Here is a 26,996-nt window from a genome sequence, read left to right as displayed (position 1 = left end):
GTCAGACACCACTGTCTGCAGGGAGAGGAGCATGGGCTCGAACAGATGGAGCTGCGGATGAGGCGGGCGCCTGTCTGAGTGACAGGGCCTGTTGCTGCTGAAAGCTAGCCGAGATGCCTTGAGATATGGCAGAGGCAATAATATCTTGAAAATTGGGCAGGAGCATAGGAGCATAGCCTCCTTGGGACTGGCCCAAAGGGTTGGAGGTGGAGGGCAAAGAGTCCAGCCTCTGTACCACAGGTGGTAATTCGATCCCACTGCCTGCCATGGAAATCAGGGGCGTCTGGGATGACCCCCAAATGTTGGAGACATCTATAGGGAAAATGGGGTTAATAGGGTTGTCCCTATTCAGCCTGTCCCCAGGAGAGAGCAGCAGGGATAATTGTCCCTGGGTCTGAATAGATTTGTCTGAAGCCTTGGGAGAGGAAGTCTTTTTGTTAGCTGCCTTTTTGTGCAAGCGATCCAGCGCTTTGTCTTTCTGTTTCTCATAACGTGAGCTGGCTGGCTTTTTTGTCTTTCTTGCACTGTCTGCCTTTGCAGACTTCTTTTTACTGCCACTGCTGGAACTCCTGTCTTCAGAAGTGCCTGGCTGAGGAGGAGAATGAGGCTTTAAAGTCGCCTCTCCTATCAGGGGCACCTGAGTATCTGCAGCAGCCTCTGCTGTCACAATGAGAGGCTGAAAACTGAGGGCCGCCATTTTGAATCCACTAACAGCCGTTCGAAAATGGCGATTCGCGCCCTTTTCAACCGCCGCGATCTCCCTCGCTCCCTGCCTGGCAACGGCACCTACAAGCGGCGTTTTTGGCGCCACCGACCTTCTGGGTCGCTCCGCGGCCGATCTCAACGTTTTTAAAGTCAATTTTCGATTTAGAGGCAGCCGCGGTTAGCTGCTCTACTGTTAAAGGAGCGGCAGAGTGTTTCCTGGGCGTTTTCCCAATAGCTGTTCAGCGCAGCAGACGGCCCGTAGGCATAAGGGGCTATCACCAACGTTTCAGGGGTCCATGGTGCTATATGTGGGCATTAGAAGACGCTCTCCAGCAATGCCCCCTTTGCAAGCAGTCAGCCTGCACACCCTGACAGGGCCTAAAGGCTCTGACCACAATGCCCAGTCGCAAGGACCTTTAGCCTGGTCGATGCAAGTAGCCAACGTAGCCAAAACCAGTCCAAATATTCAATTTATAAGTTCACAGTCAGTCAAGAATAAAGTCATAAACGGAGCAGTGTGATGACGCAGCCGTCCTCACGAATGGACTAAGTCAAAGCTGGGTCTACCTAGCAACAGGGGGCAGAGCTTAAAGACATTACAAGACCCAGTCCTCAATATAATCGAATGAAGGTTAACCTAATCTGGATGCTGCCTCCACCACTAGGGAGAACAGCTGAGGAGCGGCAATTCAATCTGCCCCCCCCCCCCTTGATCAGATGGGCTTCAGAAGCTGAAATAGAGGTAGGTCTAATCCAGGGGCGGTGGGTGGGTCCCTTTTTCTTTTTTTTAATATATTTGTATTTTTATTTTTGCATTTAAAATAGTGCTGCACAGCGAAGCCATTATGGCCATACAATCATAGTATATGTACATAATCTCATCCATTAGCTGTCAGTCTACTTAGTACACTATCTATCCTTCTATCCAATTATTTAGTTTGTTCCAGTCTTGTCACCGTGTCTTCTACCAATAATAAAATCTGTTCCAAACTTCATAATATTCCGACTCCCCTTTATTATTTAATTCTAGGGTGAGCCTTATCCGCTTGCACACAGGCCAAGATTTCCCTAATGATGTCTAACTCTGATGGGATACTTCCTTTTTTCCAATACTGCGCATGGGTTATTCGCACCGCTGTCAATACATGGATAACTAAATAAAGCACATCCTTCTTAGACCCCTCTGGTTTTATACCTAGGAGGAAAAATTCTGGTTTGAACAGAATTTGATCTCCCACCATTTGTTCCAGCCATAATTGTACCATTCTCCAATATCTTTTTGCTTTGTTGCATGTCCACCACATATGGAAAAAGGTGCCTGGTGTTTTCTTGCCCTTCCAACAATTTGGGGCCAAATTTTTAAACATTTCAGAGAGCGGTGCTGGGGGGAGGTGCCATGTGTACAACATCTTGTACAGAATTTCCTTGTAGGTCGTGGCCATTGTTCATTTCTGATTGAGTGTGTAAAGTCTTTCCCATTTAGCCAATTCAACATTGCAACCACAATTTTTCACCCAGGCATCCATAGTTTCCTTATCATGTTCTTCCTCAAGTTTACATTCAAACAGATATCTGTACAACATTTAATCAAAATTTTGATGAAAGTGGGTGGGCCCACTTTCAAAGCAACAGAACCGGTTTGCTCTCTGCTTGACGGGAGAGCTACCGGTTCGGGAGAAATGGTGCAAACCGGTAGAAACCCAACACTGGCATAGAGTGCGATCAAGTTTTGCTCAAAAGCAACACATCCGAAAAATGACATGGGAAAATCCCCACTATGCCCTGATGGTGGAACAGTGTCCAATAGTGGACCAACCCCTGAAAATCATATAGAAGTTTGTAAGCTTTCTTAAATTTTAGGAAAAGTTAAAGTGCAAGAAAAGAAAGGAGGAAGAACTAAAAAAAGGAAGTGAGGGAAAAACAAAATTGAAGAGGGCAGAGAAAAAGTGGAAAAAGCTATAGAGATAAAACTTTCTTCACTAAAGGTAAAATCCTAAGTACCAATAATTCGTTAAAATAGAATAAACCATAACAGAGAGTACTTTTATCATTATAAACATGCAAATCCATAAAGTGAAACGGGACAGAGAATATCATGGCTACCATCATTCTGGTCTTAAGATTCTGTCAATTCTAGCCTACATCAACAAAGTGAGAATTCCAGAACTCTTCTGGGTTTCCCTTTGTGATTCAGCCTCTCTTGAAGAGCTGATATTCGTCTTGACCCCAATATCATTTTTCTTTCCAAAAGAGGCAAGGCAAAGTCTCATGAAAATTAGCTCCTCTTCCCAGGGCTTTCTTTGCAACCCTCCAAGCGTTTCAAACCGTAAATTTATGAACATCTTTAAACATTCCAGGTTGGGCTAAAGTTCAACTCTGAGGTTTTGTTCATTTTGTATCACGATACAGAAAATATGTTGTCTCCTGATGCCCCGAAGGGCACAATAGGGGAAATTCCAAGTTTCCCCAAACTTCGCGGGAAGCAGGGAGCAAGGATCCCCAGTCGTCTCTTCCCAATCCGGGCGTGTGGGGAGGAAAGGAGGAAAGGCTTCCGACTTCTCTGGATTCCACCCAGCCGGGAAAGAGGCGGCTCGCCCAGAGCCCTCCGAGGGGGAAGCGGAGCTTGCCGAACCACGAAACTGCAGACCCCTCAGCAGGGACTAGAGTGCCTCAACCACTCTCCCAAGGAGGAAACGGGGGCAGGAAAAGGCGGGGAGAAGCATCCGTGAGGCCTCTCTAGGAACCTACTCTCGGTCTCCCTCTCCACCTTGTATGGGAGCTGAATTTCGGGTAGTTTTGCTGCCCTTTTCGCCACTTGCGGCATTTTGGGCGGCTGGGCAACTTCTGGGTGTCCGGCAAGGCTGCTCCTGGGCCCCGCTCCGGCCAGGTGGGGCTCCCGCTCTCCCTCGGGCTGCCAGGAGGGCTTCTCCCCGCCAGGAGGAAGGTAGCCCCGAGTCGGTGCCAGGAGGGAGGTGCGGGTGGACGCGGGAGTGGACGGGGAGCCTCTGGGCAAAGGGGGGGGGAAGCGTCGCCCCACGGAGGGAAAGGGGGCTTCTCCTCCAAGGGTTTAAGGGGGGGATTATTGGGTGGCTGAAAGAAATGCCCGCCCTTCTCTCTCCAATGGGGGGTGGAGGGTTTTTCTTTAGGGGAAGAACAAGGGTTCAAATGGCTTGGATTGAGTTGAATCTTTTCCCAAGGCAGAAAAGATCCACTTTCTTTCGGCTTCATCTCAATGGAGAAGAATTGGTAGTTTTTGCTTTTATTCTAGTATTTTAGTTGTTTTGTTTCTAGAAAGCTGAGTAGAATCTGAAAAAAAACCATTAATTTCCCTGTTTTGCTCTGAAGGAGGGTGAGAAGAGTCTGCCGCTCCTTGATGACTTTTATATTTTAGGGCAGGAAGGGACCTTGGAAGTCTTCTAATCCAGCCACCTGGTCAATCAGGAGGCCCTATACCAGGGGTCTGCAACAGTGGCGCATTTAATTTTTTTTTACTACTGGCTCTGTGGGCGTGGCTTATTTTGTGGGCGTGGCCTGGGAGTCGTGGCAGGGTGGGTGTGGCTTGGCGGGCATGGGACAGGGTGGGCGTGGTGGCGGGCATATGACAGGGTGGGCGTGGCTTGGCAGCATGTGACAGGATGGGCATGGTGGCGGGCATGTGACAGGGTGGGCGTGGCTTGGCGGGCATGGGACAGGGTGGGTGTGGTCAATTTAGCTGTCCATTTTGCAAATTTAGCAGTCCATTAAACAATACACAGCAACCCCCTTTTCTATTCTTTTTAATATTGCATGAAGTTTTTGCTCTAGGTTTTTTTTACTAGGTGGGGAGAGGTTGGCAATGCCTGGGGATTTCTCGGAATTTCTCCTCTGTGTTAGAGACACCAAAATAACCAAGATGACATAACGTCTCCTGCTGAAGCAGGGGGTGTTGGACTAGGTGACCTCTGAGGTCCCTTCCAGTCCTGGATTACTGTGCTGTTTCAAAGCATCCTCTGAAACTGTGTCTAGTGCCGGGTTTGTGGTCCTTCTTTCCTCTCCTTTTTTACTCTCTCTCTCTCCCTCCCTCCTTCCCTCCTTCCCTCCATCCACCTATTTCTCACTCACTTTCCTTTCCCTCTTCCTCCCTCCCTCCCTCCTTCCTTCCTGTGAAGAACCCTAGAAGGTCTTGGATAGGAGGACCAGTATATACTAAGCTGTATACTAAGATATATACAGCCCGGGTTCAAATCACAGTAATGGTATGGCTAGCTGATGAGAGCTAATTAGCTCGAAATAGATCTATACTAGTCTCCCTTTATTTATTTATCAGTACAAATACAACATAAATATAAAAAGGCAACATTAAAAATAAAAATATGGTTTTCTGCCTGCATGGTCTTCTGTGATAAGCCGAAGGACAGAAAGAGGGAGTAGTGACCTTCCTTCCATATTTAGGCATACCAGGGGTTGTAACACAAATACATACCTATTTCCCTGGCTCAACTGATAAGGAGGTGAGCCTGTGGCTTAGTGGCTAAGACTCCTGCCTAAGATATATACAGTATATATCTTACATGGTAACCTTACACGGGAAAAGACCCGAATACAACAAAACCAGCATATATATACATACATACATACATACATACATACATACATACATACATATATATATATATATATATATATATAAAATTATTATTCCCCTCTTATTTCTATCTCTACTTTAACTTTTTTCCCCCATATCACCGTAATATTCAATTTCTTTTCTATTTTCCATCTTTCACCTGCTTTGTTATTCATATTTCCCTTCTTTAGCTCTTCACATCTGTTTATATTAAAGTTTCATCCTTCATTCTTTCATTATTCTGTGTTTCAATGTAGACTTCTAGTACCAATCACAATCATTTAAACTTATAGAGTAAATCTATTCAGTTCTTTCCAATTTTCCATTCCATATGGTTCTACTCCTGTTAATACACGTTTACATTAATATTTTTATGCATATTTAATAATACCATCATTCAATCTCCAATTTCCCAGTTAATGCTTAATTTTTCAAAATTCTCATATTTTCATATCTATATTAAAATATTATCCTAACATCTACACAGAAAATAATTATCCTTGTATAATTCTAATATTAATACATATGCTTTTATTAAAATATATTCATGGAGGCTCTTCTTTCTATCATCTCTTGCCCACATCAGTATTTTAAGTCTTTTTTTTTACTTGCTTCCCGTATTCTTCTCTTAAAGAGTCTAGATCCACATGCAATCCGTCTTTTTCTCCCCTCTCTACCCTTTCCCACTGTCTACTTTTAAAGCTATCTGTTCTAGCCCCTATTTCCTTTCCCCAGATATCTTCCTGTTTCTCCCACTCCCTTTTTAAATCTTCCAAAGTATTTTCCTCCTGTTTGAATTCCTTAATTATTATTAATGTTGATGATATCGCCGCCTTCTCGTCAACTTTTCTCGTGGGTTTCTCAGTTCAGCTTTCCCCTACATTCCTTCTGGTGGCTCTTTTCTTTCCTGATTGTCCTGGTCTTTGCTCATTGTCCCTTGTATAATATTTTCCAGTGTTTGATCTATGCCATCAAATAATTTCACCATAGCCTTATGTTGTTCCTGTACAAGGTCCTTGATGCTTTGAAACATCAGCTCCGTTTCGTTTAAAATTTCACTCACTTCCATCCTACATCGTGCCTTATTTTGTTTAATAGGCCCCAATTTTAGCCAGTAGTCCAGGAATCATTCATTCAAAACCGGGCTTATCCAAATCACAATTTTTAATATCTCATCAATAGACAGTCAAATCCATTTAAATAAGCCAGGGGATTATCCAAGCCTCTTCGTCGCTTTTATACATTCAGTCATTCAACATAACATTCAGGGGTCTTTTAATTAAAGTTCTTATTTAATATTCAAATCTTCAGTAGTCTTAGAGTAGATACATGTACTTCAGTAAATATTTTCAATCCTTCAGAAGGTTTCCGCAGATTCATGGCAGTTCTGTTTCTCTCTGTCTCTTTCTCTTCTGGGTCTCATCTGTCTGTTGTCTGTCTATCTATCTATCCATTCATCCGTCAATTATCTATCTATCTATCTATCTATCTATCCATTCATCTGTCAATTATCTATCTATCTATCTATCTATCTATCTATCTATCTATCATCTATCTATCCCTCTCTCCCTCCCTTTCTCCCTCCCTCCACCCACTCATCCATCCATCTATCCGTGCTCTCCTGCCCAGCTTCACATGTTGTGTGAATCCAACCACTTGGGCTGTGGCAGGTAAAGCCAAGCGTTGGAGATCCATGCAAAATAAGGCAACTCCAACCTGGATCCTGTCAGGGAGATAACCCCCCTTCCTTTTCCCTCTCTCTCCCCCCACGATGGGGCCCTGATGCCCTGAGGGCACCTTCCTCCTTTGAGGCGGCCAGCAAGCAAACAAATGTAGCTCTCCGTCTGGGAGGCGGTGGTACAGAGACCCACCTCTCGCTGTCAAGGGCAGAGCAGGTAGGGCGCGCACACGTTTCCCACTGCCGCCGTGCTGGCACTAACACTGGCTGGGAGGGATGTGCAAACTGAATGTTTGGAGCCGCCCTCAGTGGAGTTTGTAAGCGGGCTCAGTGGGGCTGCTTAGCAGGCAGCTCAGGGTGGGAACGCAGAAGGCAGAGGAAATCCGTGCCTCTCAGCGTTAAACCCTCAAAGACTCCTTTTGGGTGACTCAGAGGAGAAGGCGAGGGGTGGGGCCAGCCAGTGATGTGATCACCCAGCAGAGAGCCACAGCGGAGGGACGAAAGAGCCAAATGCAGCTCCTGAGCAATGGTGTCATGTCCCCGTCGGAGTCTGAATCTGAGGGGGAAGATGAACAGCTGACAGAGAGCGGAAGAGTGGCTCCATTGGCTGTGGAGGAAATATACCACACCTGAGTTGTTGACACATGCCGTATACCATTTCAGACACGTTGCTGTCCATTCTTTTCTTTAAACAAAAGGGTCCACATGGAGGGAAGGGTGCAGTGGCGGGGGAGGCTGGCGATCCCCCAAACTGGCTCTCAGAGGAAGGACGCAGGGATGCTGGGCCAGGGCTCGCTTCCCTTACCGCTTGCCGCCACCGCCCATGCTAGATAGCGAGGCCGATTTTTCACTGGGTTTGCGGCCGTGGTTAGATGGGGGTGCATGTGACCTGCAAAGTTGTGAAATTCCATCCCTACCAAAGAAATCCAGAGACGGCTGTGGCGCTTTGAAGGTTACTTGCATTGTGGTCCTGCAGATGTCACATCAAGTGTGTCTAGTGTAGAGTCTGGCGGTCTCCATTCCTAGTGAGTGGCAACCTGCAAGATTGTGAAATTCCGCCCGTACGGAATTTTCTGACATTATGCAAGGCGGCTCTCAAAGATAATGAAGCGGGGACGGCGCATTCAGAATTACCGCTGCTTCTTTGCAACAGCCAAGGACGGAAGAGGAGCTGAGGAACTGTGGGGAGCCTCCCGCATGTTGCATGCCCCTCCCAGCCTTTGCCTGTGCCTCTGCACCGGCCAGCGTCTCCTGAAACTGCCACCGTTGTAGCCACAATGGGGAGGGGAACAAGCTGGGTACCTGAAAAGGTGCAGAGGCGCAGGCGAAGGCTGGTGGTGGTGGTGGGGTGCAACACGGCTCTGGCCTCCAATCTCAGCTCCTCTTCCATCCTTGGCTGTTGCGAAGAAGATGCGACAGCTCTGGGTGTGGCATTCCGGCTTCATTCTTTTTGAGACCCACTTGCAAAATGTCAGAAAATCCCCCCCCCCATGAGGCAGAATTTCACAACCTTGCAGGTTGCACTCCCTACTAGGAATGGAGACCACCGGACTCAAGGCTGCATACATTTGAGGCGGCATCTGCAGGACCGCAATGCAAGTAACCTTCCAAGCGCCACAGCCGTCTCTTCTTGAAGTTCCGGATTTCTCCGGTAGGGAAAGTGAGCGCCTAGACCCGGCGAGCCTAAAGGGGAGAGGTGGCTGAAGGCAGCCAAGGGAGACATATTCCCGCTCACTGCTTCCACCTCCTTTCTCCCCCTTCTGAGACAAAATGGGCCATCAAGCCAAACCTCCCATATCGCCTTCTCGTTCCTCCAAGGGGAGTGGGCAGCCACGGATGGACAAGCAAAGGGGAGGAGGACAAAATGCAGGTATGTAGGGTGCCCACCTGCCCGCTCAGGATCTGCTTCTTCCTCTCCCGGTTCTCTCTGCGTGCCCGCTTTTATTCCGCAAAACATGGCATCAGCCATGAGGAGGAGAAACGGGGCAGGCAAGAGCAGTCGCATGTCCAACCCAGCGAACTTCAGGAGGCAGCTGAGAGGAAGAGCGGCGCTCGCTGAGGCGACCTGGCTTGCTTTCCCATCTCTCTAGCCTTCTCCTCCCCTTTCCCCTGATTTCTCCCGGCTGCGCTCGTCTCGCGCCACAGCAAGCGTGGGGTGTATGTGTGTAGGGGATACGTAGACCATTCGGTGCTGTAAAAGCAGCGGCGGCGGGAAAGTGAGAAATTAGTGGGCGTGGTTAGGTGGGTGGGCATGTGACTGAGTGGGCATTGGTGTGAGTGATGTCAAGTTGGCCATGCCCACTCAGTCACATGCCCACCCAGTTACGAATGCCCACCAAACTGGTAGTGAAAATTTTGAAACTGACTCCTGGCTGGCATGCTTTCATTTGAAATGGGAAAAATAAAATACACCGTTACTTCCAAAGGCATCAAATTAGAAACACTGTATTGCAAACATGGCAAAAAATTAAAAAGAAATCATTGTAATAAAATTCTAATTTGGTTATCGATTATGCACTAATCTACCCAAACATACTAGATATAAATAAAATAATAAGATATGAAGATTTGTTAGACAATCAGGAGAAACTAAAAAGTCAGGGAATGGACATAAACTGGTGGCCATACGTGCAGATGCAGACTTGATACAAGAAGGATTTCGAAATAGATGGATTTTACAAAGAACCACAAGAATTAGACAAAATTTTACAGGGGACAGAAGAAATCTATTGTGATTTAAAAGGGAAGAAGAAGTAGTGAAAAAGACCATTTATTTATTTATTTATTTATTTATTTAAACTTATTAGTCGCCCCCTCTCCCCACAGGGACTCGGGGCGACGTACACAAGCAACAGTTAACACAGTGTCAGAGGAGGTAAAAAATAAATAAATAATTACAATAAATAACATTAATAGTTTAAAAACTAAAATTGACAATTAAAAATGACCTAGGGGTGGAAAAGTTGTCGAATTATGCCAGGCCGGCTAGCTGAAACAGGTGGGTCTTCAGTTTACTGCGGAAGGAGCGGAGATCGGTTGTTGTTCTAATGTCTGGGGGGAGGTCGTTCCAAAGGGTAGGGCCCGCCACAGAGAAGGACCTACTCCTGGGCACCGCCCTCTGACAATCTCTAGAGGACGGCACCCGGAGGAGACCCTCTCTGTGTGAGCGAATGGGTCGCAGGGATGTATGGGGCAGGACACGATCCCGCAGGTAACTAGGCCCTATGCCATGGAGCGCTTTGAAGATGGTAACTAACACCTTGAAGCGCACCCGGTAGGCCACAGGAAGCCAGTGCAGCTCGCGCAGGAGCGGTGTTATATGGGAGAATCTCGATCTCCCCATAATTACCCGCGCGGCTGCATTCTGGACCAACTGCAGTCTCCGGGTGCACCTCAAGGGGAGCCCCATGTAGAGAGCATTACAGTAGTCCAGGCGAGACGTCACCAGCGCGTGAGTGACTGTCTGCAGGGCCTCCCAGTCCAAAAGGGGTCGCAATTGGCGCACCAGGCGAACCTGGTGGAATGTCCCCCTCGCCACGGCTGCCACATGATCTTCCATAGCCAGCCGGGCATCAAGGAGGACGCCCAAATTGCGTGCCCGTTCCACCGGGGCTAATTGTTCATCCCCGATGGCCAGCGATGGAATGTGCTGGTTGTACCGGGGTGCCGGAAGCCACAGCCACTCTGTCTTGGAGGGGTTGAGCTTGAGCCTGTTGTCACCCATCCAGACCCGCACGGCTTCCAGACAACGGGACATCACTTCAACAGCCTCGTTGGGGTGGTTTGGGGTGGAAAAATACAGCTGAGTGTCATCAGCGTACAGATGATATCTCACCCCAAAACCACGGATGATCTCGCCCAGCGGTTTCATATATGTGTTGAACAGGAGAGGCGAGAGGATCGACCCCTGTGGGACCCCACAAGTGAGGGGCCTCGGGGTCGACCTCTGCTCCCCTGTCAACACACATTGCGTCCGGCCAGAGAGGTAGGAGCGGAACCACCGCAATACGGTGCCCCCGATCCCCAACCCCTCCAGACGGCGCAATAGGATACCATGGTCGATGGTATCGAAAGCCGCCGAGAGGTCTAATAGGACAAGGATGGAGGAACAACCCCCATCCTTTGCCCTCCAGAGATCATCCACCAACGCGACCAAGGCCGTCTCCGTGCTGTGACCGGGTCGGAAGCCGGACTGGCGCGGGTCTAGATAATCATCTTCCTCCAGGTGACGCGGGAACTGCTGAGCCACCACACTCTCAACAACCTTCGCTAAAAAAGGAAGGTTGGAGACAGGACGATAATTTGCTAGCTCCATTGGGTCCAGAGAAGGCTTCTTGAGCAGGGGTCTCACCACCACCTCTTTCAAGGCGGTTGGTAAAAGGCCCTCACCCAACGAAGCGTTCACCAGTCCCAGTAGCCAGCCACGTGAACCCTCCCAGGAAGCCAGTACCAACCAGGAGGGGCACGGGTCCAATAAACATGTGGTGGCTCGCAGTCGCCTGCGCAACCTGTCCAAATCTTCGGTGACAACAGGGTCAAACTCCTCCCAGCGTGGAATCTCAAGACTAGCCTCGGACGCCCCCCCTGGAGCACTGGAGTGGGTCCACCCCCTCCGGATCTGATCAATTTTATCCTGCAGGTATTCCCCAAACTCCTCTGCCCTGCCCTGCAATGGGGGGTCCCGTTGTCCCTGCGACAGCAGGGAGCGGGTCACCCGAAACAGGGCGGCAGGGCGGTTCTCTGCGGACGCTATAAGGGTGGCACAATATTGACGTTTGGCCACCCTTATTGCCACAAGGTAGGTCCTTAAGTAGGCTCTTACCTGTGTTCGATCGGATTCGGAGCGGGAGGATCTCCACTTGTTCTCTAGGCGTCTCCTGTGGCGTTTCATTGCCCTTAGCTCCCCGTTAAACCAGGGAGCCCGAGTCGATCGTTGCCATCGGAGAGGCCGCAAAGGCGCAACCCAGTCCAAGGCCCCGGCGGCCGCACTGTTCCACGCGGCCACCAGGTCCTCTGCCCGGGAGCGGGACAGGTCTGCAGGAGGTGGCCCAAGCTCCGCCTGGAACCTATCTGGTAACCTATGATAACATGGGCAACAAATTTTGAACACAAGGTAGAATTATAAAAATGGGAAAACCTCTGGGAACTAAATTACAAACTAACAATGACAACAGCATACAGAGAAAACTTGTACAAAATGTTCTACAGATGGCATTTGCCAGCAGTGAAAATAGTGAAAATGTTTCTGAACTGTTCACCAGATTGTTGGAAATATAGTCAGGCCCATAGAACATTCTATCATATGTGGTGGACGTGTACAGCAGCAAAAAAATATTGGATAAGAATAAAAAACTGGCTGGAAGAGATAACTACACAATCAATAGAACTAAAAACAAAGCTATTTCTGTTAGGGATAATTACAGGGAATTATGAGAAAAAAAATTCAATACTTAATACTACATGTAATAAATACAGCAGGAATCATATACGCACAAAATTGGAAAAACAAAAATATACCGAAAGAAGAAAATGTGATTTTAAAAAGTATTAGAATGTGCTGAAATGGACAGATTTACAAAAGAAATAAAAGACAAAGGAAAGTCTGAGTATTATTTAGTATGGAATTTGTGGCACAAATGGTTAGAGGAAAGATGCAAAGAATAATAAAGCATTAAAGGAAAAAAGATTAAGAAATTAGAAAACAATCATAACACTGCATAATTAATAAAGGGGGAAATGTAAGATAGAAGAAATATAAGTATAAATTACCATATTAATAGATGTGTGTGTATAATGATGCAAAGGTGATATTAAAAAAAAACAAATCCTATGGGGGGGGGAGTCTTTGCAGTTTGTCTCATTCATTTAGTACTTCACCACCACCCTCCCGAGCAAAAGGAAAAGGAGGGAGCATCCCCAGTTAAGGCAAACAAATGGGGGGCAACAGGGACTCTCAGCCATCCCTCTCATCATACAAAGAAAAGGGAAGGGGAGGTCAGCTCCACAGGGGGCATCCCAGCATTGCTTTGATCCTGGGGGGAGGGAATAAAGGCTTTGGTGGCCCCTCCGGTGTTCATATAGGGCAGCAATGGCGAACCTTTTTTGGCTCACAAGCCATAAGTGGGGGGAGCGCAGGCGTGTCGCACCCATAATGCAATGCGTGAACCCCACCAGTGCGCATGCGTGCACTACAGGCGCGACTCCCCCCATTTTTACATGCTTTTTTTGCCCTCCCAAGGCTCCAGAGGCTTTATGGGAGCATGGGGAGGGTGAAAACAACCTCCCCTCCCCCCCAGAACCCCTCCGGAGGCTTTAGGGACCTTCAAGAGGCTTCCCTGAAGCCTTCGGAGCACTCAAAATGACCCTCTGAGCAAACCGGAAGTCACTTCCGGTTTGCTCGGAGGGTCATTTTAAGCGCTCCAAAGTCTTCAGGGACATTCAAGAGGCTTCCCTGAAGCCTCCGGAGCAGTGAAAACGACCCTAAGAGCAAACCGCAAGTCCACTCCCGAACTTCCGATTTGCCCGCAGGGCCGGTTCTTTGCGCTCCGGAGGCTTCAGAGAAGCTCATGAAGCCTCCGGAGGGCCTCCGGGGGGGGGAGGCTCTTTTCGCCCTCCCCAGGCTCCTATAAAGCCTCTGGAGCCTGGGGAGGGTGAAAAATGGCTTTAAAAAAGGGTGAACTCAGCTGGCCAGCGCGCGCATGCGCTGACCAGCTAACAGGGCAGCGCCTTGTGTGCCATAGGTTCGCCATCACTGATGTAGGGTGTCTCCCAGCTATTGTTTGGGCTATTTGGAGAGCTGAAGAAAATAAATCTTCCTCTCTCCTTTACTTCTTTTTTCTTCATCCTGCAGGTGCCACCAGGAAAACCTTTGGACAAAGCTCTGCTTGAAGGATCCAATCTGGGTCAGTCACCGGGACCAGAGGTTTTGTCTTCCCAGCTTTCGGACTCATGGCCCTCCTCCTGCCCATCTTCTAATTCTTTGGCCAAAGTTCTCCTTGTTAGAGTTTCCTTGGAAAGAAATCCCTGGTAGTGAGCAGCCCCTGGAGACTATGCAGAGGGGGGAACACTTTGGCCAAAGGTCCCCCCAGAGGAATCATGGGAGAGACTCCAAATGCTCCGATTGCGGGAAATCCTTTGCTTACCGGTCCCTCCTTTTGATCCACAGGAAGCTGCACACAGGAAATGGATCCCACCTGTGTTTCCTTTGTGGGAAATCCTTTCCTGGAGTGTGGAGCTTTGCCAAACATCTCCGCAATCACCCTGGACTGAAACCTTACAAATGCGGAGAGTGTGGGGAGCGTTTTGCTAAAGGCTCGGACCTTGGAGCCCATCAGCGAATCCACAAGGGAAAGAGATCTCGGGAGTCCTGGAAACGCTGGGGAAGATTTCCTGAGAGTCGGCGTCTGTCTAGGTCTCAGAACAGCCCAACTGAAGAGAAGCCCTTCAAGTGTGTGAAATGTGGGATGTGCTTTTCCCAAAACTCAGAGCTACTTAAACATCAGCAAATCCACACCGGAGGGAAACCTTATCAATGTCTGGAGTGTGGGAAATCTTTCCATTATAAACAATTGTTTAGAAAGCATGAGAAAATTCACACAAGGCCTTATAAATGCTTTGAGTGTGGAAAATGTTTCACTCGGAACTCATCTCTTTGCCAACATAATAAAACACACACAAAGGAAAGCAAAAAATGCCTAGAACGTGGGAAATCTTTTTCCAGCAAATCATGCCTGCTGCAACATCAGAGAATTCACACTGGGGAAAGACCCTATGAGTGCACAGAATGTGGGAGATGTTTTGGCCAGAAGTCACACCTAATTCGACATCAGAGAATTCACACCGGAGACCGACCCCATCAGTGCCTAGAATGTGGAAGATCTTTTGGTGAAAAGTGTCACCTAATTCAACATCAGAGAATTCACACTGGGGAAACACCCTATCAATGCCTAGAATGTGAGAAAAGATTTGCCACTTCTTCTCACCTTCAGAGCCACCAAAGGGCACACAGGGGAGAAAAACTATATAAATGTAATGATTGTGATAAATGTTTTTCTTTTAAGGAAACTCTTTTTGAACATCAGAGTATCCATACAGGAGTTAAGCCCTATCAGTGCATTGAGTGTGGAACATTTTTCCGTATAATACGAAGCCTCAGAAATCATGAGAATGTTCACAGAGAGGAAAAAAAGTTCAAATGTTTAGAATGTGGGAAAGCATTTGCTTATGCATCATCCCTTAGAATTCACTGCCAAATCCACACGGGTGAGAAATGCCACAAATGCTCAGTGTGTGAGAAATCTTTTACTCGGAAAGATACACTTCGGATGCATCAGAGAAGCCACTTAGAGAAGCAATATAAATGTCCGGAGTGTGAGAAAACTTTTCGTTGTAAATATTATCTTAGAAAACATGAGAGGATTCACAAAGGAGAGAAGCCTTTCAAGAAAAACGAAATGTGCCCAGAATGTGGGAAGTGTTTTGGTGAAAAGTCAAAGCTAATTCAACACAAGAGAGTTCACACTGGAGAAAGACCCCATCAATGCCCAGAATGTGGGAGATCTTTTGTCCAGAAGGGACACCTAATTCGACATCAGAAACTTCACACTGGAGACAGACCCTATCAGTGCCCAGTATGTGAGAAACGATTTGTGGATTCTTCTGAACTTCGGAGACATCAGAAGGGTCACACAGGAGAGAGGCCCTATAAATGTGGGGAGTGTGGAAAAAGTTTTCTTAGAGCAACACATCTTCGGGTTCATCAGAGCACACACACGGGGGAGAAGCCATACCTATGTGTGGAGTGTGGGAAATGTTTTTCCCGAAAAGAACAACTTGGAAAGCATCAAAAGGTCCATATGCAAGTGAAGCCATAGAGATGCACAGAGTGTGGTAGTGTTTTCTCTAAAGGAAGACATCAGAAAACTCACATGGAAAAAGCCCTAATAGGCCCTGATGGTAGAACATAATTGTTCAACCCTTAGAAGTTGTATAAAAGTTCAATGTTCCAAGAGAGGTTCATATTAAATTTCTTAGAAAGGCTACAAGAGATGAGATTCTGGGGGCACAAAGGGGGCAAACATTAAAATACAAGGACAAAGAGATAGCCATCCTGAAACAAATCCCGAAGAAAGTAAGAGATAAGAGGAAAAAATATTCACCATTAGCAAAAAAATTATTTGATAAAGGATTTTGGTTCCAGTGGCTATTGCCAGAAGGTATGTTGATTTTCTGGGAGGGCAGCAGAGTTAGAATGAATACAATTATGGAGGCGGAGGCCTTCATGGAAAAAAACAAAGCTCTCCTAGACAAAGCGGAAGACAGTACACAAGATATGAAGGAGGGAGGGGCCGAGGCTTTGCTGGCAGACGGGGGGTGGGGGGAGGCAACAATGAGAAAACTCAGATCACAAAAGTAAGTTACAAAAACATTGCAATTGCTGATACAATGAATCTTTTTATTAGGTACAAAGTAAATGATTAAAATTATTGAAAGAAACAATGTAAAAATAAGCTGTCAAGATTTAGTTAAGCAATAACATTTTGTTTATCATTTTGTAAAGGTTATGAGACTTGGGGGGAATACCACTTCCTGCACGATGTAGCTGTCAAAATTTCTACCCATACCCATTACCCCTTTCCTTAAAATTTTGTAAAACCAATAAAACCTTTTTTCAAAAAAAAAAAAAGAAGTTGTATAAAAGTTCATAAAGGTGTGGGGGGGATTAGAAACTCTTAGATCGTGGGAGAGTATGTGAAATTGTCTGGAAGTATATTAAGACTCCTGGGCAGGGAAGGTAAAACTAGAAGACTACAGCTGTGTTATTCTGTGGTAGGTCTCTTCTAGCCCTATGATTCTAAGAATTTAAAAAGGAAAATGGGTGAGAAGCAAACAGAGGAGATATTCACAAAGTAAGGCGAAAGGCTAAGGCTTCTGCTAAAACTTTGTAAGCCACCAAAAGTCTCTATTTGGGCAGGATTAACAAATCCAGGAAATAAATAGAATAATAGTATCCTAGAGCACAACATCTCTCCGGCTCGACTTCCCTGGCGCTACCCCCCACCGCGGGGAGGCGGAACCAGACTGTCCAAGATGGTTCCGCCCCAGGCGCCTGATGGAACCAGATAGATTCCAGACGGAGCTTGGGCCACTTCCTGTAGCCCTGACCCGCTCTCGGACGGAGGACCTAGTGGCCGCCTGGAATAGGGCGGCTGCTGGAGCCTTGGACCGGGTTGCGCCTTTGCGGCCTCTCCTGCGGCAACGAGCCACCCTGGCTCCTTGGTTTACCGAGGACCTAAGGGTGATGAAACGCCCCAGGAGACGCCTAGAGAGCAGGTGGAGGTCCTCGCGCTACGAATCTGATCGAACACAGGTAAGAGCCTATTCACGGACCTACCTTGTGGCATTAAGAGCGGCCAAACGTAGACATTGTGCCGCTCTTATTGCGTCCGCCGATAACCGCCCTGCTGCCCTGTTTCGGGTGACCCGCTCCCTCTTATCACAGAGGCCGCGGGAAGCCCCTTTACAGGGCAGAGCAGAGGAGTTTGGGAATATCTGCAGGACAAAATCGCTCAGATCCGGAGTGGATGGGCCCCCTTCAGTGGACCGGAGGAGTCGTCAGCAGCGAGTCTTGAGGGACCATACTGGGAGGAGTTTGACTCTGTTGCCCCCGAGGATTTGAACAGGTTACGTGGGCGGCTGTGAGCCACTACATGTTTATTGGACCCGTGCCCCTCCTGGCTGGTACTGGCATCCTGGGAGGTGACACGAGGCTGGCTCCTGGGTCTAGTGAACGCTTCATTGGGTGAGGGGTCCTTACCGGCCGCCTTGAAAGAGGCGGTGGTGAGGCCCTTACTCAAGAAGCCTTCCCTGGACCCGATGGAACTAGCTAATTATCGTCCTGTCTCCAACCTTCCCTTTTTAGCGAAGGTTGTAGAGAATGTGGTGGCACAGCAATTCCCACGGCACCTGGAAGAAACCGATTATCTAGACCCATGCCAGTCCGGTTTCCGACCCGGTCACAGCACGGAGACGGCCTTGGTCGCGTTGGTTGATGATCTCTGGAGGGCCAGAGATAGGGGTTGTTCCTCTATCCTGTTCCTATTAGATCTATCAGCGGCTTTTGATACCATCGACCATGGTATCCTATTGCGCCGATTGGAGGGGATGGGAGTAAGGGGCACCGTTTTACGGTGGTTCGGCTCCTACCTCTCCGACCGGACGTAATGTGTGTTGGCAGGGGAGCAGAGGTCGACCCTGAGGTCGCTCACTTGTGGGGTGCCGCAGGGGTCGGTCCTCTTGCCCCTTCTGTTCAACACATATGTGAAGCCACTGGGTGAGATCATCCGTGGTTTGGGGGTTGGATACCATCTGTACGCTGATGACACTCAGCTGTACATTTCCACCCCAAACCACCCCAACGAGGCTGTCGAAATGATGTCCCTGTGTTTGGAAGCCGTCCGGGTCTGGATGGGGGACAACAGACTCAGGCTCAACCCCTCCAAGACAGAGTGGCTGTGGTTACCGGCGCTCCGGTTCAACCAGTGGACCCCATCACTGGCCATAGGGGGCGAGCAACTGCCCCCTGTGGAACGGGCGCGCAATTTGGGCGTCCTCCTAGATGCCCGGCTTTCAATGGATGACCATGTGGCAGCCATGGCAAGGGGGGCGTTCCACCAGGTTCGCCTGGTGCGCCAATTGCGCCCCCTATTGGACCGGGACGCCTTACGCACAGTCACTCATGCGCTGGTGACGTCTCGTCTGGACTACTGCAATGCTCTCTACATGGGGCTCCCCTTGAGATGCACCCAAAGACTACAGCTAGTTCAGAATGCGGCCGCGCGGGCCATCATGGGGAGTACTAGGTACTCCCACATAACACCTCTCCTGCGCGAGCTGCACTGGCTGCCTGTGGTTTTTCGGGTGCGTTTTAAGGTGCTGATAACCATCTTCAAAGCGCTCCATGGCACAGGACCTAGTTACCTGCGGGATCGCATCCTACTGCATACATCCCTGCGACCAATTCGCTCTCACAGGGAGGGACTCCTCCGGGTGCCGTCCACCAAGCAATGCTAACGGGCGGCGCCTAGGAGTAGAGCCTTCTCTGTGATGGGCCCAACCCTCTGGAATGACCTCCCCCCCGATATCAGAACTACTATCGACCTCCGCTCCTTCCGACAAAAACTTAAGACTCACCTGTTCCAATTATTTATTTTATTTTATTTATTTTATTTCTTAGATTTTTAGACCGCCCCTCTCCCAAAAAGGGACTCGGGGCGGTGTACAGTCAATACAATAAAACCAATCATAATAATTAAATACATTTAAGCTACATTTAAAATACATTTGGAGGGGGAGATAGGCTGTACTAAGAAATAAATACCTAAAAACATCACAATTAAAACCCCAAACCCTAAAATAAAATAAATCCCTGGGAGGTAAAACTAAGAAAGTGCCAGGCCAGCTGATTGAAATAGGTGAGTCTTTAACTTTTGCCGGAAGGAACGGAGGTCGGTGGTAGTTCGAATGTCTGGGGGGAGGTCATTCCAGAGGGTTGGGCCCATCACAGAGAAGGATCTACTCCTAGGTGTCGCCCGCTGGCATTGCCTAGCAGACGGCACCAGGAGGAGCCCCTCCCTGTGTGAGCGGATAGGTCGCAGGGACGTATGTGGTAGGATGCGATCCTGCAGATAACTAGGTCCTCTGCCATGGAGCGCTTTAAAGATGGTGATCAATACCTTGAAACGCACCCGAAAGGCCACAGGTAGCCAGTGCAGCTCGCGCAGGAGAGGTGTTACGTGGGAGTAACGTGTACGTCCCATAATAACCCGCGCGGCTGCGTTCTGAACTAGCTGCAGTCTCCGGATGCGTCCCAAGGGAAGCCCCATGTAGAGGGCATTGCAGTAGTCCAGGCGAGACGTCACCAGCGCATGAGTGACCGTACGCAGGGCACTCCGGTCCAGTAGGGGGCGCAATTGGCGCACCAGGCGAACCTGGTGGAACGCCCCCCTTGCCACGGCTGCCACATGGTCCTCCATTGACAGCCGGGCATCAAGGAGGACGCCCAAATTGCGCGCCCGCTCCACAGGGGACAGTTGTTCGCCCCCTATGGCCAGCGATGGAGTCAGCTGGCTGAACCGAGGTGCCGGTAACCACAGCCACTCAGTCTTGGAGGGGTTGAGTTTGAGTCTGTTGTCCCCCATCCAGACCCCGACGGCTTCCAAACACCGGGACATCACTTCTGGCCTGGCCCATTTATAGTCCCATTTATACCTCCTGGCAAATATTTTTACCCTGGGATAGTTTTTAGGGGTGTTTCTAATGTATTTTTAAACTTTTAAAATTTTAATCTAACTTTAACTATTGTACAGTAAACTATTGCTACCTCCTCCAGCCCTATATTTATTTTATATTTATATTATGTATATTTGCTGTTTTTAATATGACTGTACACCGCCCCGAGTCCCTTCTGGGAGAGGGGTGGTCTAGAAATTAAATTAAAGTTAAAGTTAAAGTTAACAGACAGAATACCTGAGGTAAAAAGAACTTTGCTGATAGTTTTGTCGTAATTTTAAAAGTCTGTTGGAAGAAATCAAAATATTAATAAAAAACATTAAACAGATTTTTAGTGCATTGGCTGGTTTTGAAATCAATAGCTAATAGACAAAGAAGTTGACCAAAATAGGAAAACGGAAGACAGAATTGAAGAGGAAAAGTGATTTGGAAGAAATGATACAAAAGTAAGACATTGGGATATTGTTACAAAGAATACAAATTCAGTGTGAAAATAATTGTGATCAGGCATGGAATCAAATTGAAAAAGATGGGTTAAGATGGAAAAAAACTCACTTAAGAAGCGTTTCCCTTAACAACAGAAATTTTGGGCTCCATTGTGGTTGTAAGTAGAGGACTACCTATAGATGATTAACTGAGAGTTGTTAGAACAGGAACAAGGAGAATACAACTGCGACCTGCCTCTAAATACTACAGTTTGTTTTTTGCTACGTTATAGAGCCGCAATAGCGATCTTGGTCATACGAATAAGTTCACTGCACTGCTAATGTGGGAAGCTTCCTGCCTGCACCCCCTTGTCTTTCTTTGGGGTCTTAATTTGCCTCTTGTTAATTGGAGCCTAAATGAAGGTATAACTGAACCTCTACATGTAACCATGTACAATGCTGTTGTGACTCTGGGGCTGGAGCGGTTGGTAACGGAGAACACTAGGCTCAACAATTGCTTAGATCTCAAATTCTGCAATACTTAAAATTCCATTTATGGCTTACAAGTTAAAGAACCATTTTCCAACAGCGATCACGGCACATTAGATTTTTGTCTCAATTTGTGTCCTTGCAAACACAAATTGAGTTGAATCTTTTCCCAAGGCAGAAAAGATCCACTTTCTTTCGGTTTCATCTCAATGGAGGAGAATGAATGAAGGTTCTTTGTTTTTATCCTAGTGTTTTAATTGTTTATTTTCGTTTCTACAAAACTGGATAGAAGCTGAAAAAATCCTATGGGGGCCTTTGCACTTTGTCCATGTGTCATGTAGCATCATTGCCCCCCCCTCCTGTGGAAAAGGAAAAGGCAGGGATCATCCCCAGTTAAGGCAGGAAAATGGGGGGCAACAGAGACTTTGTCAGCCATCCCTCTCCTCATGCTAAAAAAAGGGAAAGGGAAGGTCTGCTCCACAAAGGGGGATCCCAGCATGGCTTTGATTCTGGGGGGACTGAATGGAAGTTTTTTTGGGGGGGGGCTTCCCAGGTTCATATACAGCAGTGGTTCCCAACATAGCGCGAGGCACCACAGGGAGGCAATTTGATTTTTAATGGGGGCAATTTGAACCTTGTTTAAAGCAAGTTAATGGCCTTTTAGGCTTCCTCCACATGAGTAGAGTTCACTTTTTCAGCAAATTAAGAATTATATGTCACTTTTTATAAATTACAGCATATTTAAAGAACCATTCGGATGAGAAAGTTGGAATGGAGAAGATGGATTGACTATATCCAAAATAAATATCGGACTAGGAAATTTCAATTATCTTATGAGTGAAGGCACAAAGAATATGTTACAATTTACCTAAAGTTAGCTTAACAAAAGGGGAATTAAAGCACAAGATGAGGTAGAATGTCAAAATCAGTTAGCTTATGTTATCGTATGATTGTTAAATGTTTATACCCTGTATTTTGCTCTGGGAGGTTGGGGGGAGGGAGGGTCGGAGGGTGGGAAGGGGAAGGGGTAATATTTGTAAAATTTGTTAAAACCTTTAATAAAAAAAAGAATTATATGTCACAGGGGAGGCATCAGGACTTTAGAGATGCTTAGAGGGGGTATGGCCAAAAAACGCTTGGGAACCACTGATATAGGGGGTCTTCCAGCTATTGTTTGGGCTATTTGGAGAGCTGAAGAAAATAAATCTTCTTCTCTCCTTCACTTCTTTTATCTTCATCCTGCAGGTGCCACCAGGAAAACCTTTGGACAAAGTTCTGCTTGCAGGATCCAATCTGGGTCAGTCACCAGGACCAGAGGTTTCGTCTTCCCAGCTTTCAGACTCATGCTGGAGCCCCTCCTCCTGCCCATCTTCCAACCTTTTGGGCAAAGTTCTGCTTGTTTGAATTTCCTCCGATAGAAATCCCTGGAAGTGAGCAGCCCTTGGAGACTATGCAGAGGGGGGAACACTTTGCCCAAAAGTTCCTCAAGAGGAATCAGGGGAGACTCTCCAAATGCTCCGATTGCGGGAAATCCTTTGCTTACCGGTCCCTCCTTTTGATCCACCGGAAGCTGCACACGGGGAATGGATCTCAACTGTGTTTCCTTTGTGGGAAATCCTTTCCTGGAGTGTGGAGCTTTGCCAAACATCTCCGCAATCACCCTGGACTGAAGCCTTACAAATGCGGAGAGTGTGGGGAGCGTTTTGCTAAAGGCTCCGACCTTGGAGCCCATCAGCGAATCCACCAGGGAAAGAGATCTCGGGAGTCCTGGAAGCGCTGGGGAAGATTTCCTGAGAGACAGCGTCTCTCTAGGCCTCAGAACAGCCCAACTGAAGAGAAGCCCTGCAAGTGTGTGAAATGTGAGCTGTGCTTTTCCCAAAACTCAGAGCTGCTTAAACATCAGCAAATCCACACCGGAGAGAAACCTTATCAATGTCTGGACTGTGGGAAATCTTTCCGTTATAAACAATTGTTTAGAAAACATGAGAATATTCATAATAAAACACACACACATGAGGGAAGCAAAACATGCCTAGAAAGTGGGAAATCTTTTTCCAGCAAATCAATCCTGGGGCAACATCAGAGACTTCACACTGGGGAAAGATGCTATCAGTGCCCAGAATGTGAGAAAATATTTGCTAATTCCTCTCGCCTTCAGAGACACCAAATGACGCACAGGAGAGAAAAACTATATAAATGTAAGGATTGTGATAAAAGTTTTTTTCAAAAGTCACATCTTTTTGAACATCAGAGTATCCATACAGGGGTGAAGCCCTATATGTGCATTGAGTGTGGAACATTTTTCCGTACAGTACAAATCCTCAGAGGTCATGAGAACGTTCACAGAGGGGAAAAAAAGTTCAAATGTTTAGACTGTGGGAAAGCATTTGCTTATGCATCATCCCTTAGAATTCACTGCCAAACCCACACGGGTGAGAAAAGCCACAAGTGCTCAGTGTGTGAGAAATCTTTTACCCGGAAAAATACACTTTGGTTGCATCAGAAAATTCACTTAGAGAAGCAATATAAATGCCCCGAGTGTGAGAAATCTTTTACCCGGAAAGATACACTTCGGGTACATCAGAGAAGCCACCTAGAGAAGCAATATAAATGCTCAGAGTGTGAGAAAACTTTTCGTTGCAAATATTATCTTAGAAAACATGAGAGGATTCACAAAGGAGAGAAGCCTTTCAAGTGTGTGCAGAAAAATGAAAAGTGCCCAGAATGTGGGAGATGTTTTGGCAGAAAGTCACAATTAATTCAACATCAGAAACTTCACACTGGAGAAAGACCCCATCAGTGCCCAGAATGTGGGAAATGTTTTAGCGACAAGTCACACCTAATTCGACATCAGAAACGTCACACCGAAGAAAGACGCCATCAGTGCCCTGAATGTGGGAAATGTTTTGTCTACAAGTCACACCTAATTCAACATCAGAGAGTTCACACCAAAGAAAGACCCCATCAGTGCCCTGAATGTGGGAAATGTTTTGGCGACAAGTCACACCTAATTCGACATCAGAGAGTTCACCTTGGACAAAGACCCCATCAATGCCCAGAATGTGGGAGATGTTTTATTGAAAAGTCACACCTAATTCGACATCAGAAACTTCACACTGAAGAAAAACCCCATTAGTGCCCAGAATGTGGGAAATGTTTTGGCTACAAGTTAAGTTTAATTCACCATCAGAGACTTCACACCAAAGAAAGACCCTATCAATGCCCAGTATGTGAGAAAAGATTTGTGGCGTCTGCTGAACTTCGGAGACATCAGAAGAGTCACAGGAGAGAGGCCCTATAAATGTGTGGAATGTGGGAAAGGTTTTCCCGAAAAACAACACCTTGAAAATCATCAAAAGGTCCATTCATGAGTGAAGCCATAGAGATGCATAGAGTATGGTAATGTTTTGCTCAAAAAGCAAAACATCAGAAAAATCTCATGGAAAAAGCCCTAATAGAACCTGTTGGTAGAAGAGTTTTTCATAGTTGTTCAACCTTTAGAAGTCGTATAGGAGTTCATAAGCAGGGAGGAGGGGGGGGGATGGAAACTCAAATTGTGGGAGAGCTTTTCCTTGTCAATTGTCCCTTAAAAACCACACTTTAATCCATATAGGAAAGATGCAATTTAAATGTTTGAAGTGTGATGTATGGTTTGCCTGGAAAAATATTCTTTCACTCTAGAAAGAGTGCAGAGAAGAGCAACAAAGATGATTAGGGGACTGGAGGCTAAAACATACAAGGAACGGTTGCAGGAACTGGATATGTCTAGTTTAATGAAAAGAAGGACTAGGGGAGACGTGATAGCAGTGTTCCAATATCTCAGGGGTTGCCACAAAGAAGAGGGAGTCAAACTATTCTCCAAGGCACCTGAGGGTAGAAAAAGAAGCAATGGGTGGAAACTAATCAAGGGAGAAGCCAGATTCACTTAACAGACGTTACTAATTTAACATCTGCAGTGATTTACTTAACAAGAAAGGTCGTAAATTGGGGAAAACTTACTTAACAAGTGCTTCCCTTAACAACAGAAATTTTGGGCTCAATTGTGGGTGTAAGTAGAGGACTACCTATAGATGATAAACAGTTGTTAGAACAGGAACATGGAGAATACGACTGGAAACTGTCTCTAAATACTACAGTTTGTTTTTTGCTACGTTATAGATTATAGATTTTAATTTGCCTCTTCAAAACCATAGTGCGTCGTATACTCTGAAAAATACGGTAAATGTCCGGCGTGTGAGAAAACTTTTTGTTGTAAATATTATCTTAGAAAACATGAGAGGATTCACAAAAGGGAGAAACCTTCTGTGAAAAATGAAATGTGCCCAGAATGTGGGAAGTGTTTTGGTGAAAAGTCAACGCTAATTGCACACCAGAGACTTCACACCGGAGAAAGACCCCATCAATGCCCAGACTGTGGGATATGTTTTGGCCAGAAAGGACACCTAATTTGACATCAGAAAGGTCCATATGCGAGTGAAGCCATAGAGATGCATAGAGTGTGGTAATGTTTTCTCAAAAGAGAGTCGTCAGAAAACTCACATGCAAAAAGCCCTATTAGGCCCTGATGATAGAACAGTTTTTCATAAGTGTTCAACCCTTAGAAGTCATATAAGAGTTCATAAGGGGGGAGGGGGATTAGAAACTCTTAGATCGTGGGAGAGTATGTGAAATTGTCTTGAAGTATATTAAGACTCCTGGGCAGGGAAGGTAAAACTAGAAGACTACAGCTGTGTTATTCTGTGGTAGGTCTCTTCTAGCCCTATGATTCTAAGAATTTAAAAAGAAAAAGGAAAATGGATGAGAAGCAAACGGGGGGTGTTCACAAAATAAGGTGAAAAGCTAAGGCTTCTGCTAAAACCTTGTAAGCCACCAAAAGTCTCTATTTGGGCAGGATTAACGAATCCAGGAAATAAATAGAATCATAGAATATGTATCCTAGAGCACAACAGACAGAATACCTGAGGTAAAAAGAACTTTGCTGATAGTTTTGTCGTAATTTTAAAAGTCTGTTGGAAGAAATAAAAATATTAATAAAAATATTAAGCAGATTTTAGTGCCTTGGCTGGTTTTAAAATCAATAGCTAATAGACAAAGTCGTTGACCAAAATAGGAAAATGGAAGACAGAATTGAGGAGGAAAAGTGTTCTGCCTCAGCGATGTCAGTTTGCCCGAGGCAGGCAGCTAAACTCCACACTTAGGAATCTCTTTCAGATCAAGTTCATTATCAGGCATCCTTAATAGCAAAACTTACAGTTCAGTGTTAAGATACTAGTAATGGCGGCAATGGGAACTGTGCATTCTTATCTAACACTTCTACGCAGAGTCTATCCATTTTCCTCCCCGCTGTGCACTGGAACCCAGTGCACGTCGATGTCATGAAGTGTGTTTCTTTACTTTGGATGTTGATGAAGCTGTCGAGTGCTGAACTGGCTGAGTGCTGTAACGTGGCACATCTACTATTTCAGGCATCTTTTCGTCTGTGCTCGAGTCGCTTTGAAGGTCTGACAAGGGTTCCTTCACCTCCACATTGAGGCTGTGAACCACGGCTGCTTGTGTGCTTGCCTGTGGAAGATCCTTCACTGTTGCTGATGGACTACCCTGGTCACCTCGTGTTTCTTGGTTTGTCGGGTAGGCTCTCCAATTTTAAGGGAGGGGTCGAGTTCCGACACTTGAGATTCCCCTCCTTGTTCCTGTTGTACCAAGTGTTCGCTGTTTGTGTAGGTTTTGACCCATGTGTCTGGGTTTTCCACTTCTAACTTCCTAAGACTGGAGATGAAGGAGGCTCTGTCAACCTTGGCCTGTGGAA

General features: G+C 46.7%; 1 protein-coding gene across 3 annotated transcripts in view; it reads left to right on the top strand.

Moving 5' to 3' along the window:
* The window catches only part of LOC309397838 (uncharacterized protein), a 42,195-nt gene extending 17,801 nt beyond the window's left edge, over nt 1–24,394 (top strand). The window contains exons 1-3 of one of the 3 annotated variants that reach the window (XM_081964219.1): nt 3,369–3,592; nt 13,837–14,855; nt 22,436–24,394. In XM_081964219.1, the coding sequence (XP_081820345.1) occupies nt 14,770–14,855; nt 22,436–24,326 (1,977 nt within the window). In that variant the 5' untranslated portion in view covers nt 3,369–3,592; nt 13,837–14,769 and the 3' untranslated portion in view covers nt 24,327–24,394. Of the gene's footprint in view, nt 1–3,368; nt 3,650–13,836; nt 16,988–22,435 lie in introns of those variants that run through there. The other 2 variants (XM_081964218.1, XR_014176319.1) reach the window with 2 other exon arrangements.
* Nucleotides 24,395–26,996: the final 2,602 nt, after the last annotated feature.

This window comes from Natrix helvetica (assembly GCF_964273705.1).
Source record: "Natrix helvetica genome assembly, chromosome: 1".
Taxonomy (NCBI): Eukaryota; Metazoa; Chordata; class Lepidosauria; order Squamata; family Natricidae; genus Natrix; species Natrix helvetica.
The sequence above is the reverse complement of the archived record's forward strand: the minus strand, read 5'-3'. Positions and strand labels throughout refer to the sequence as shown.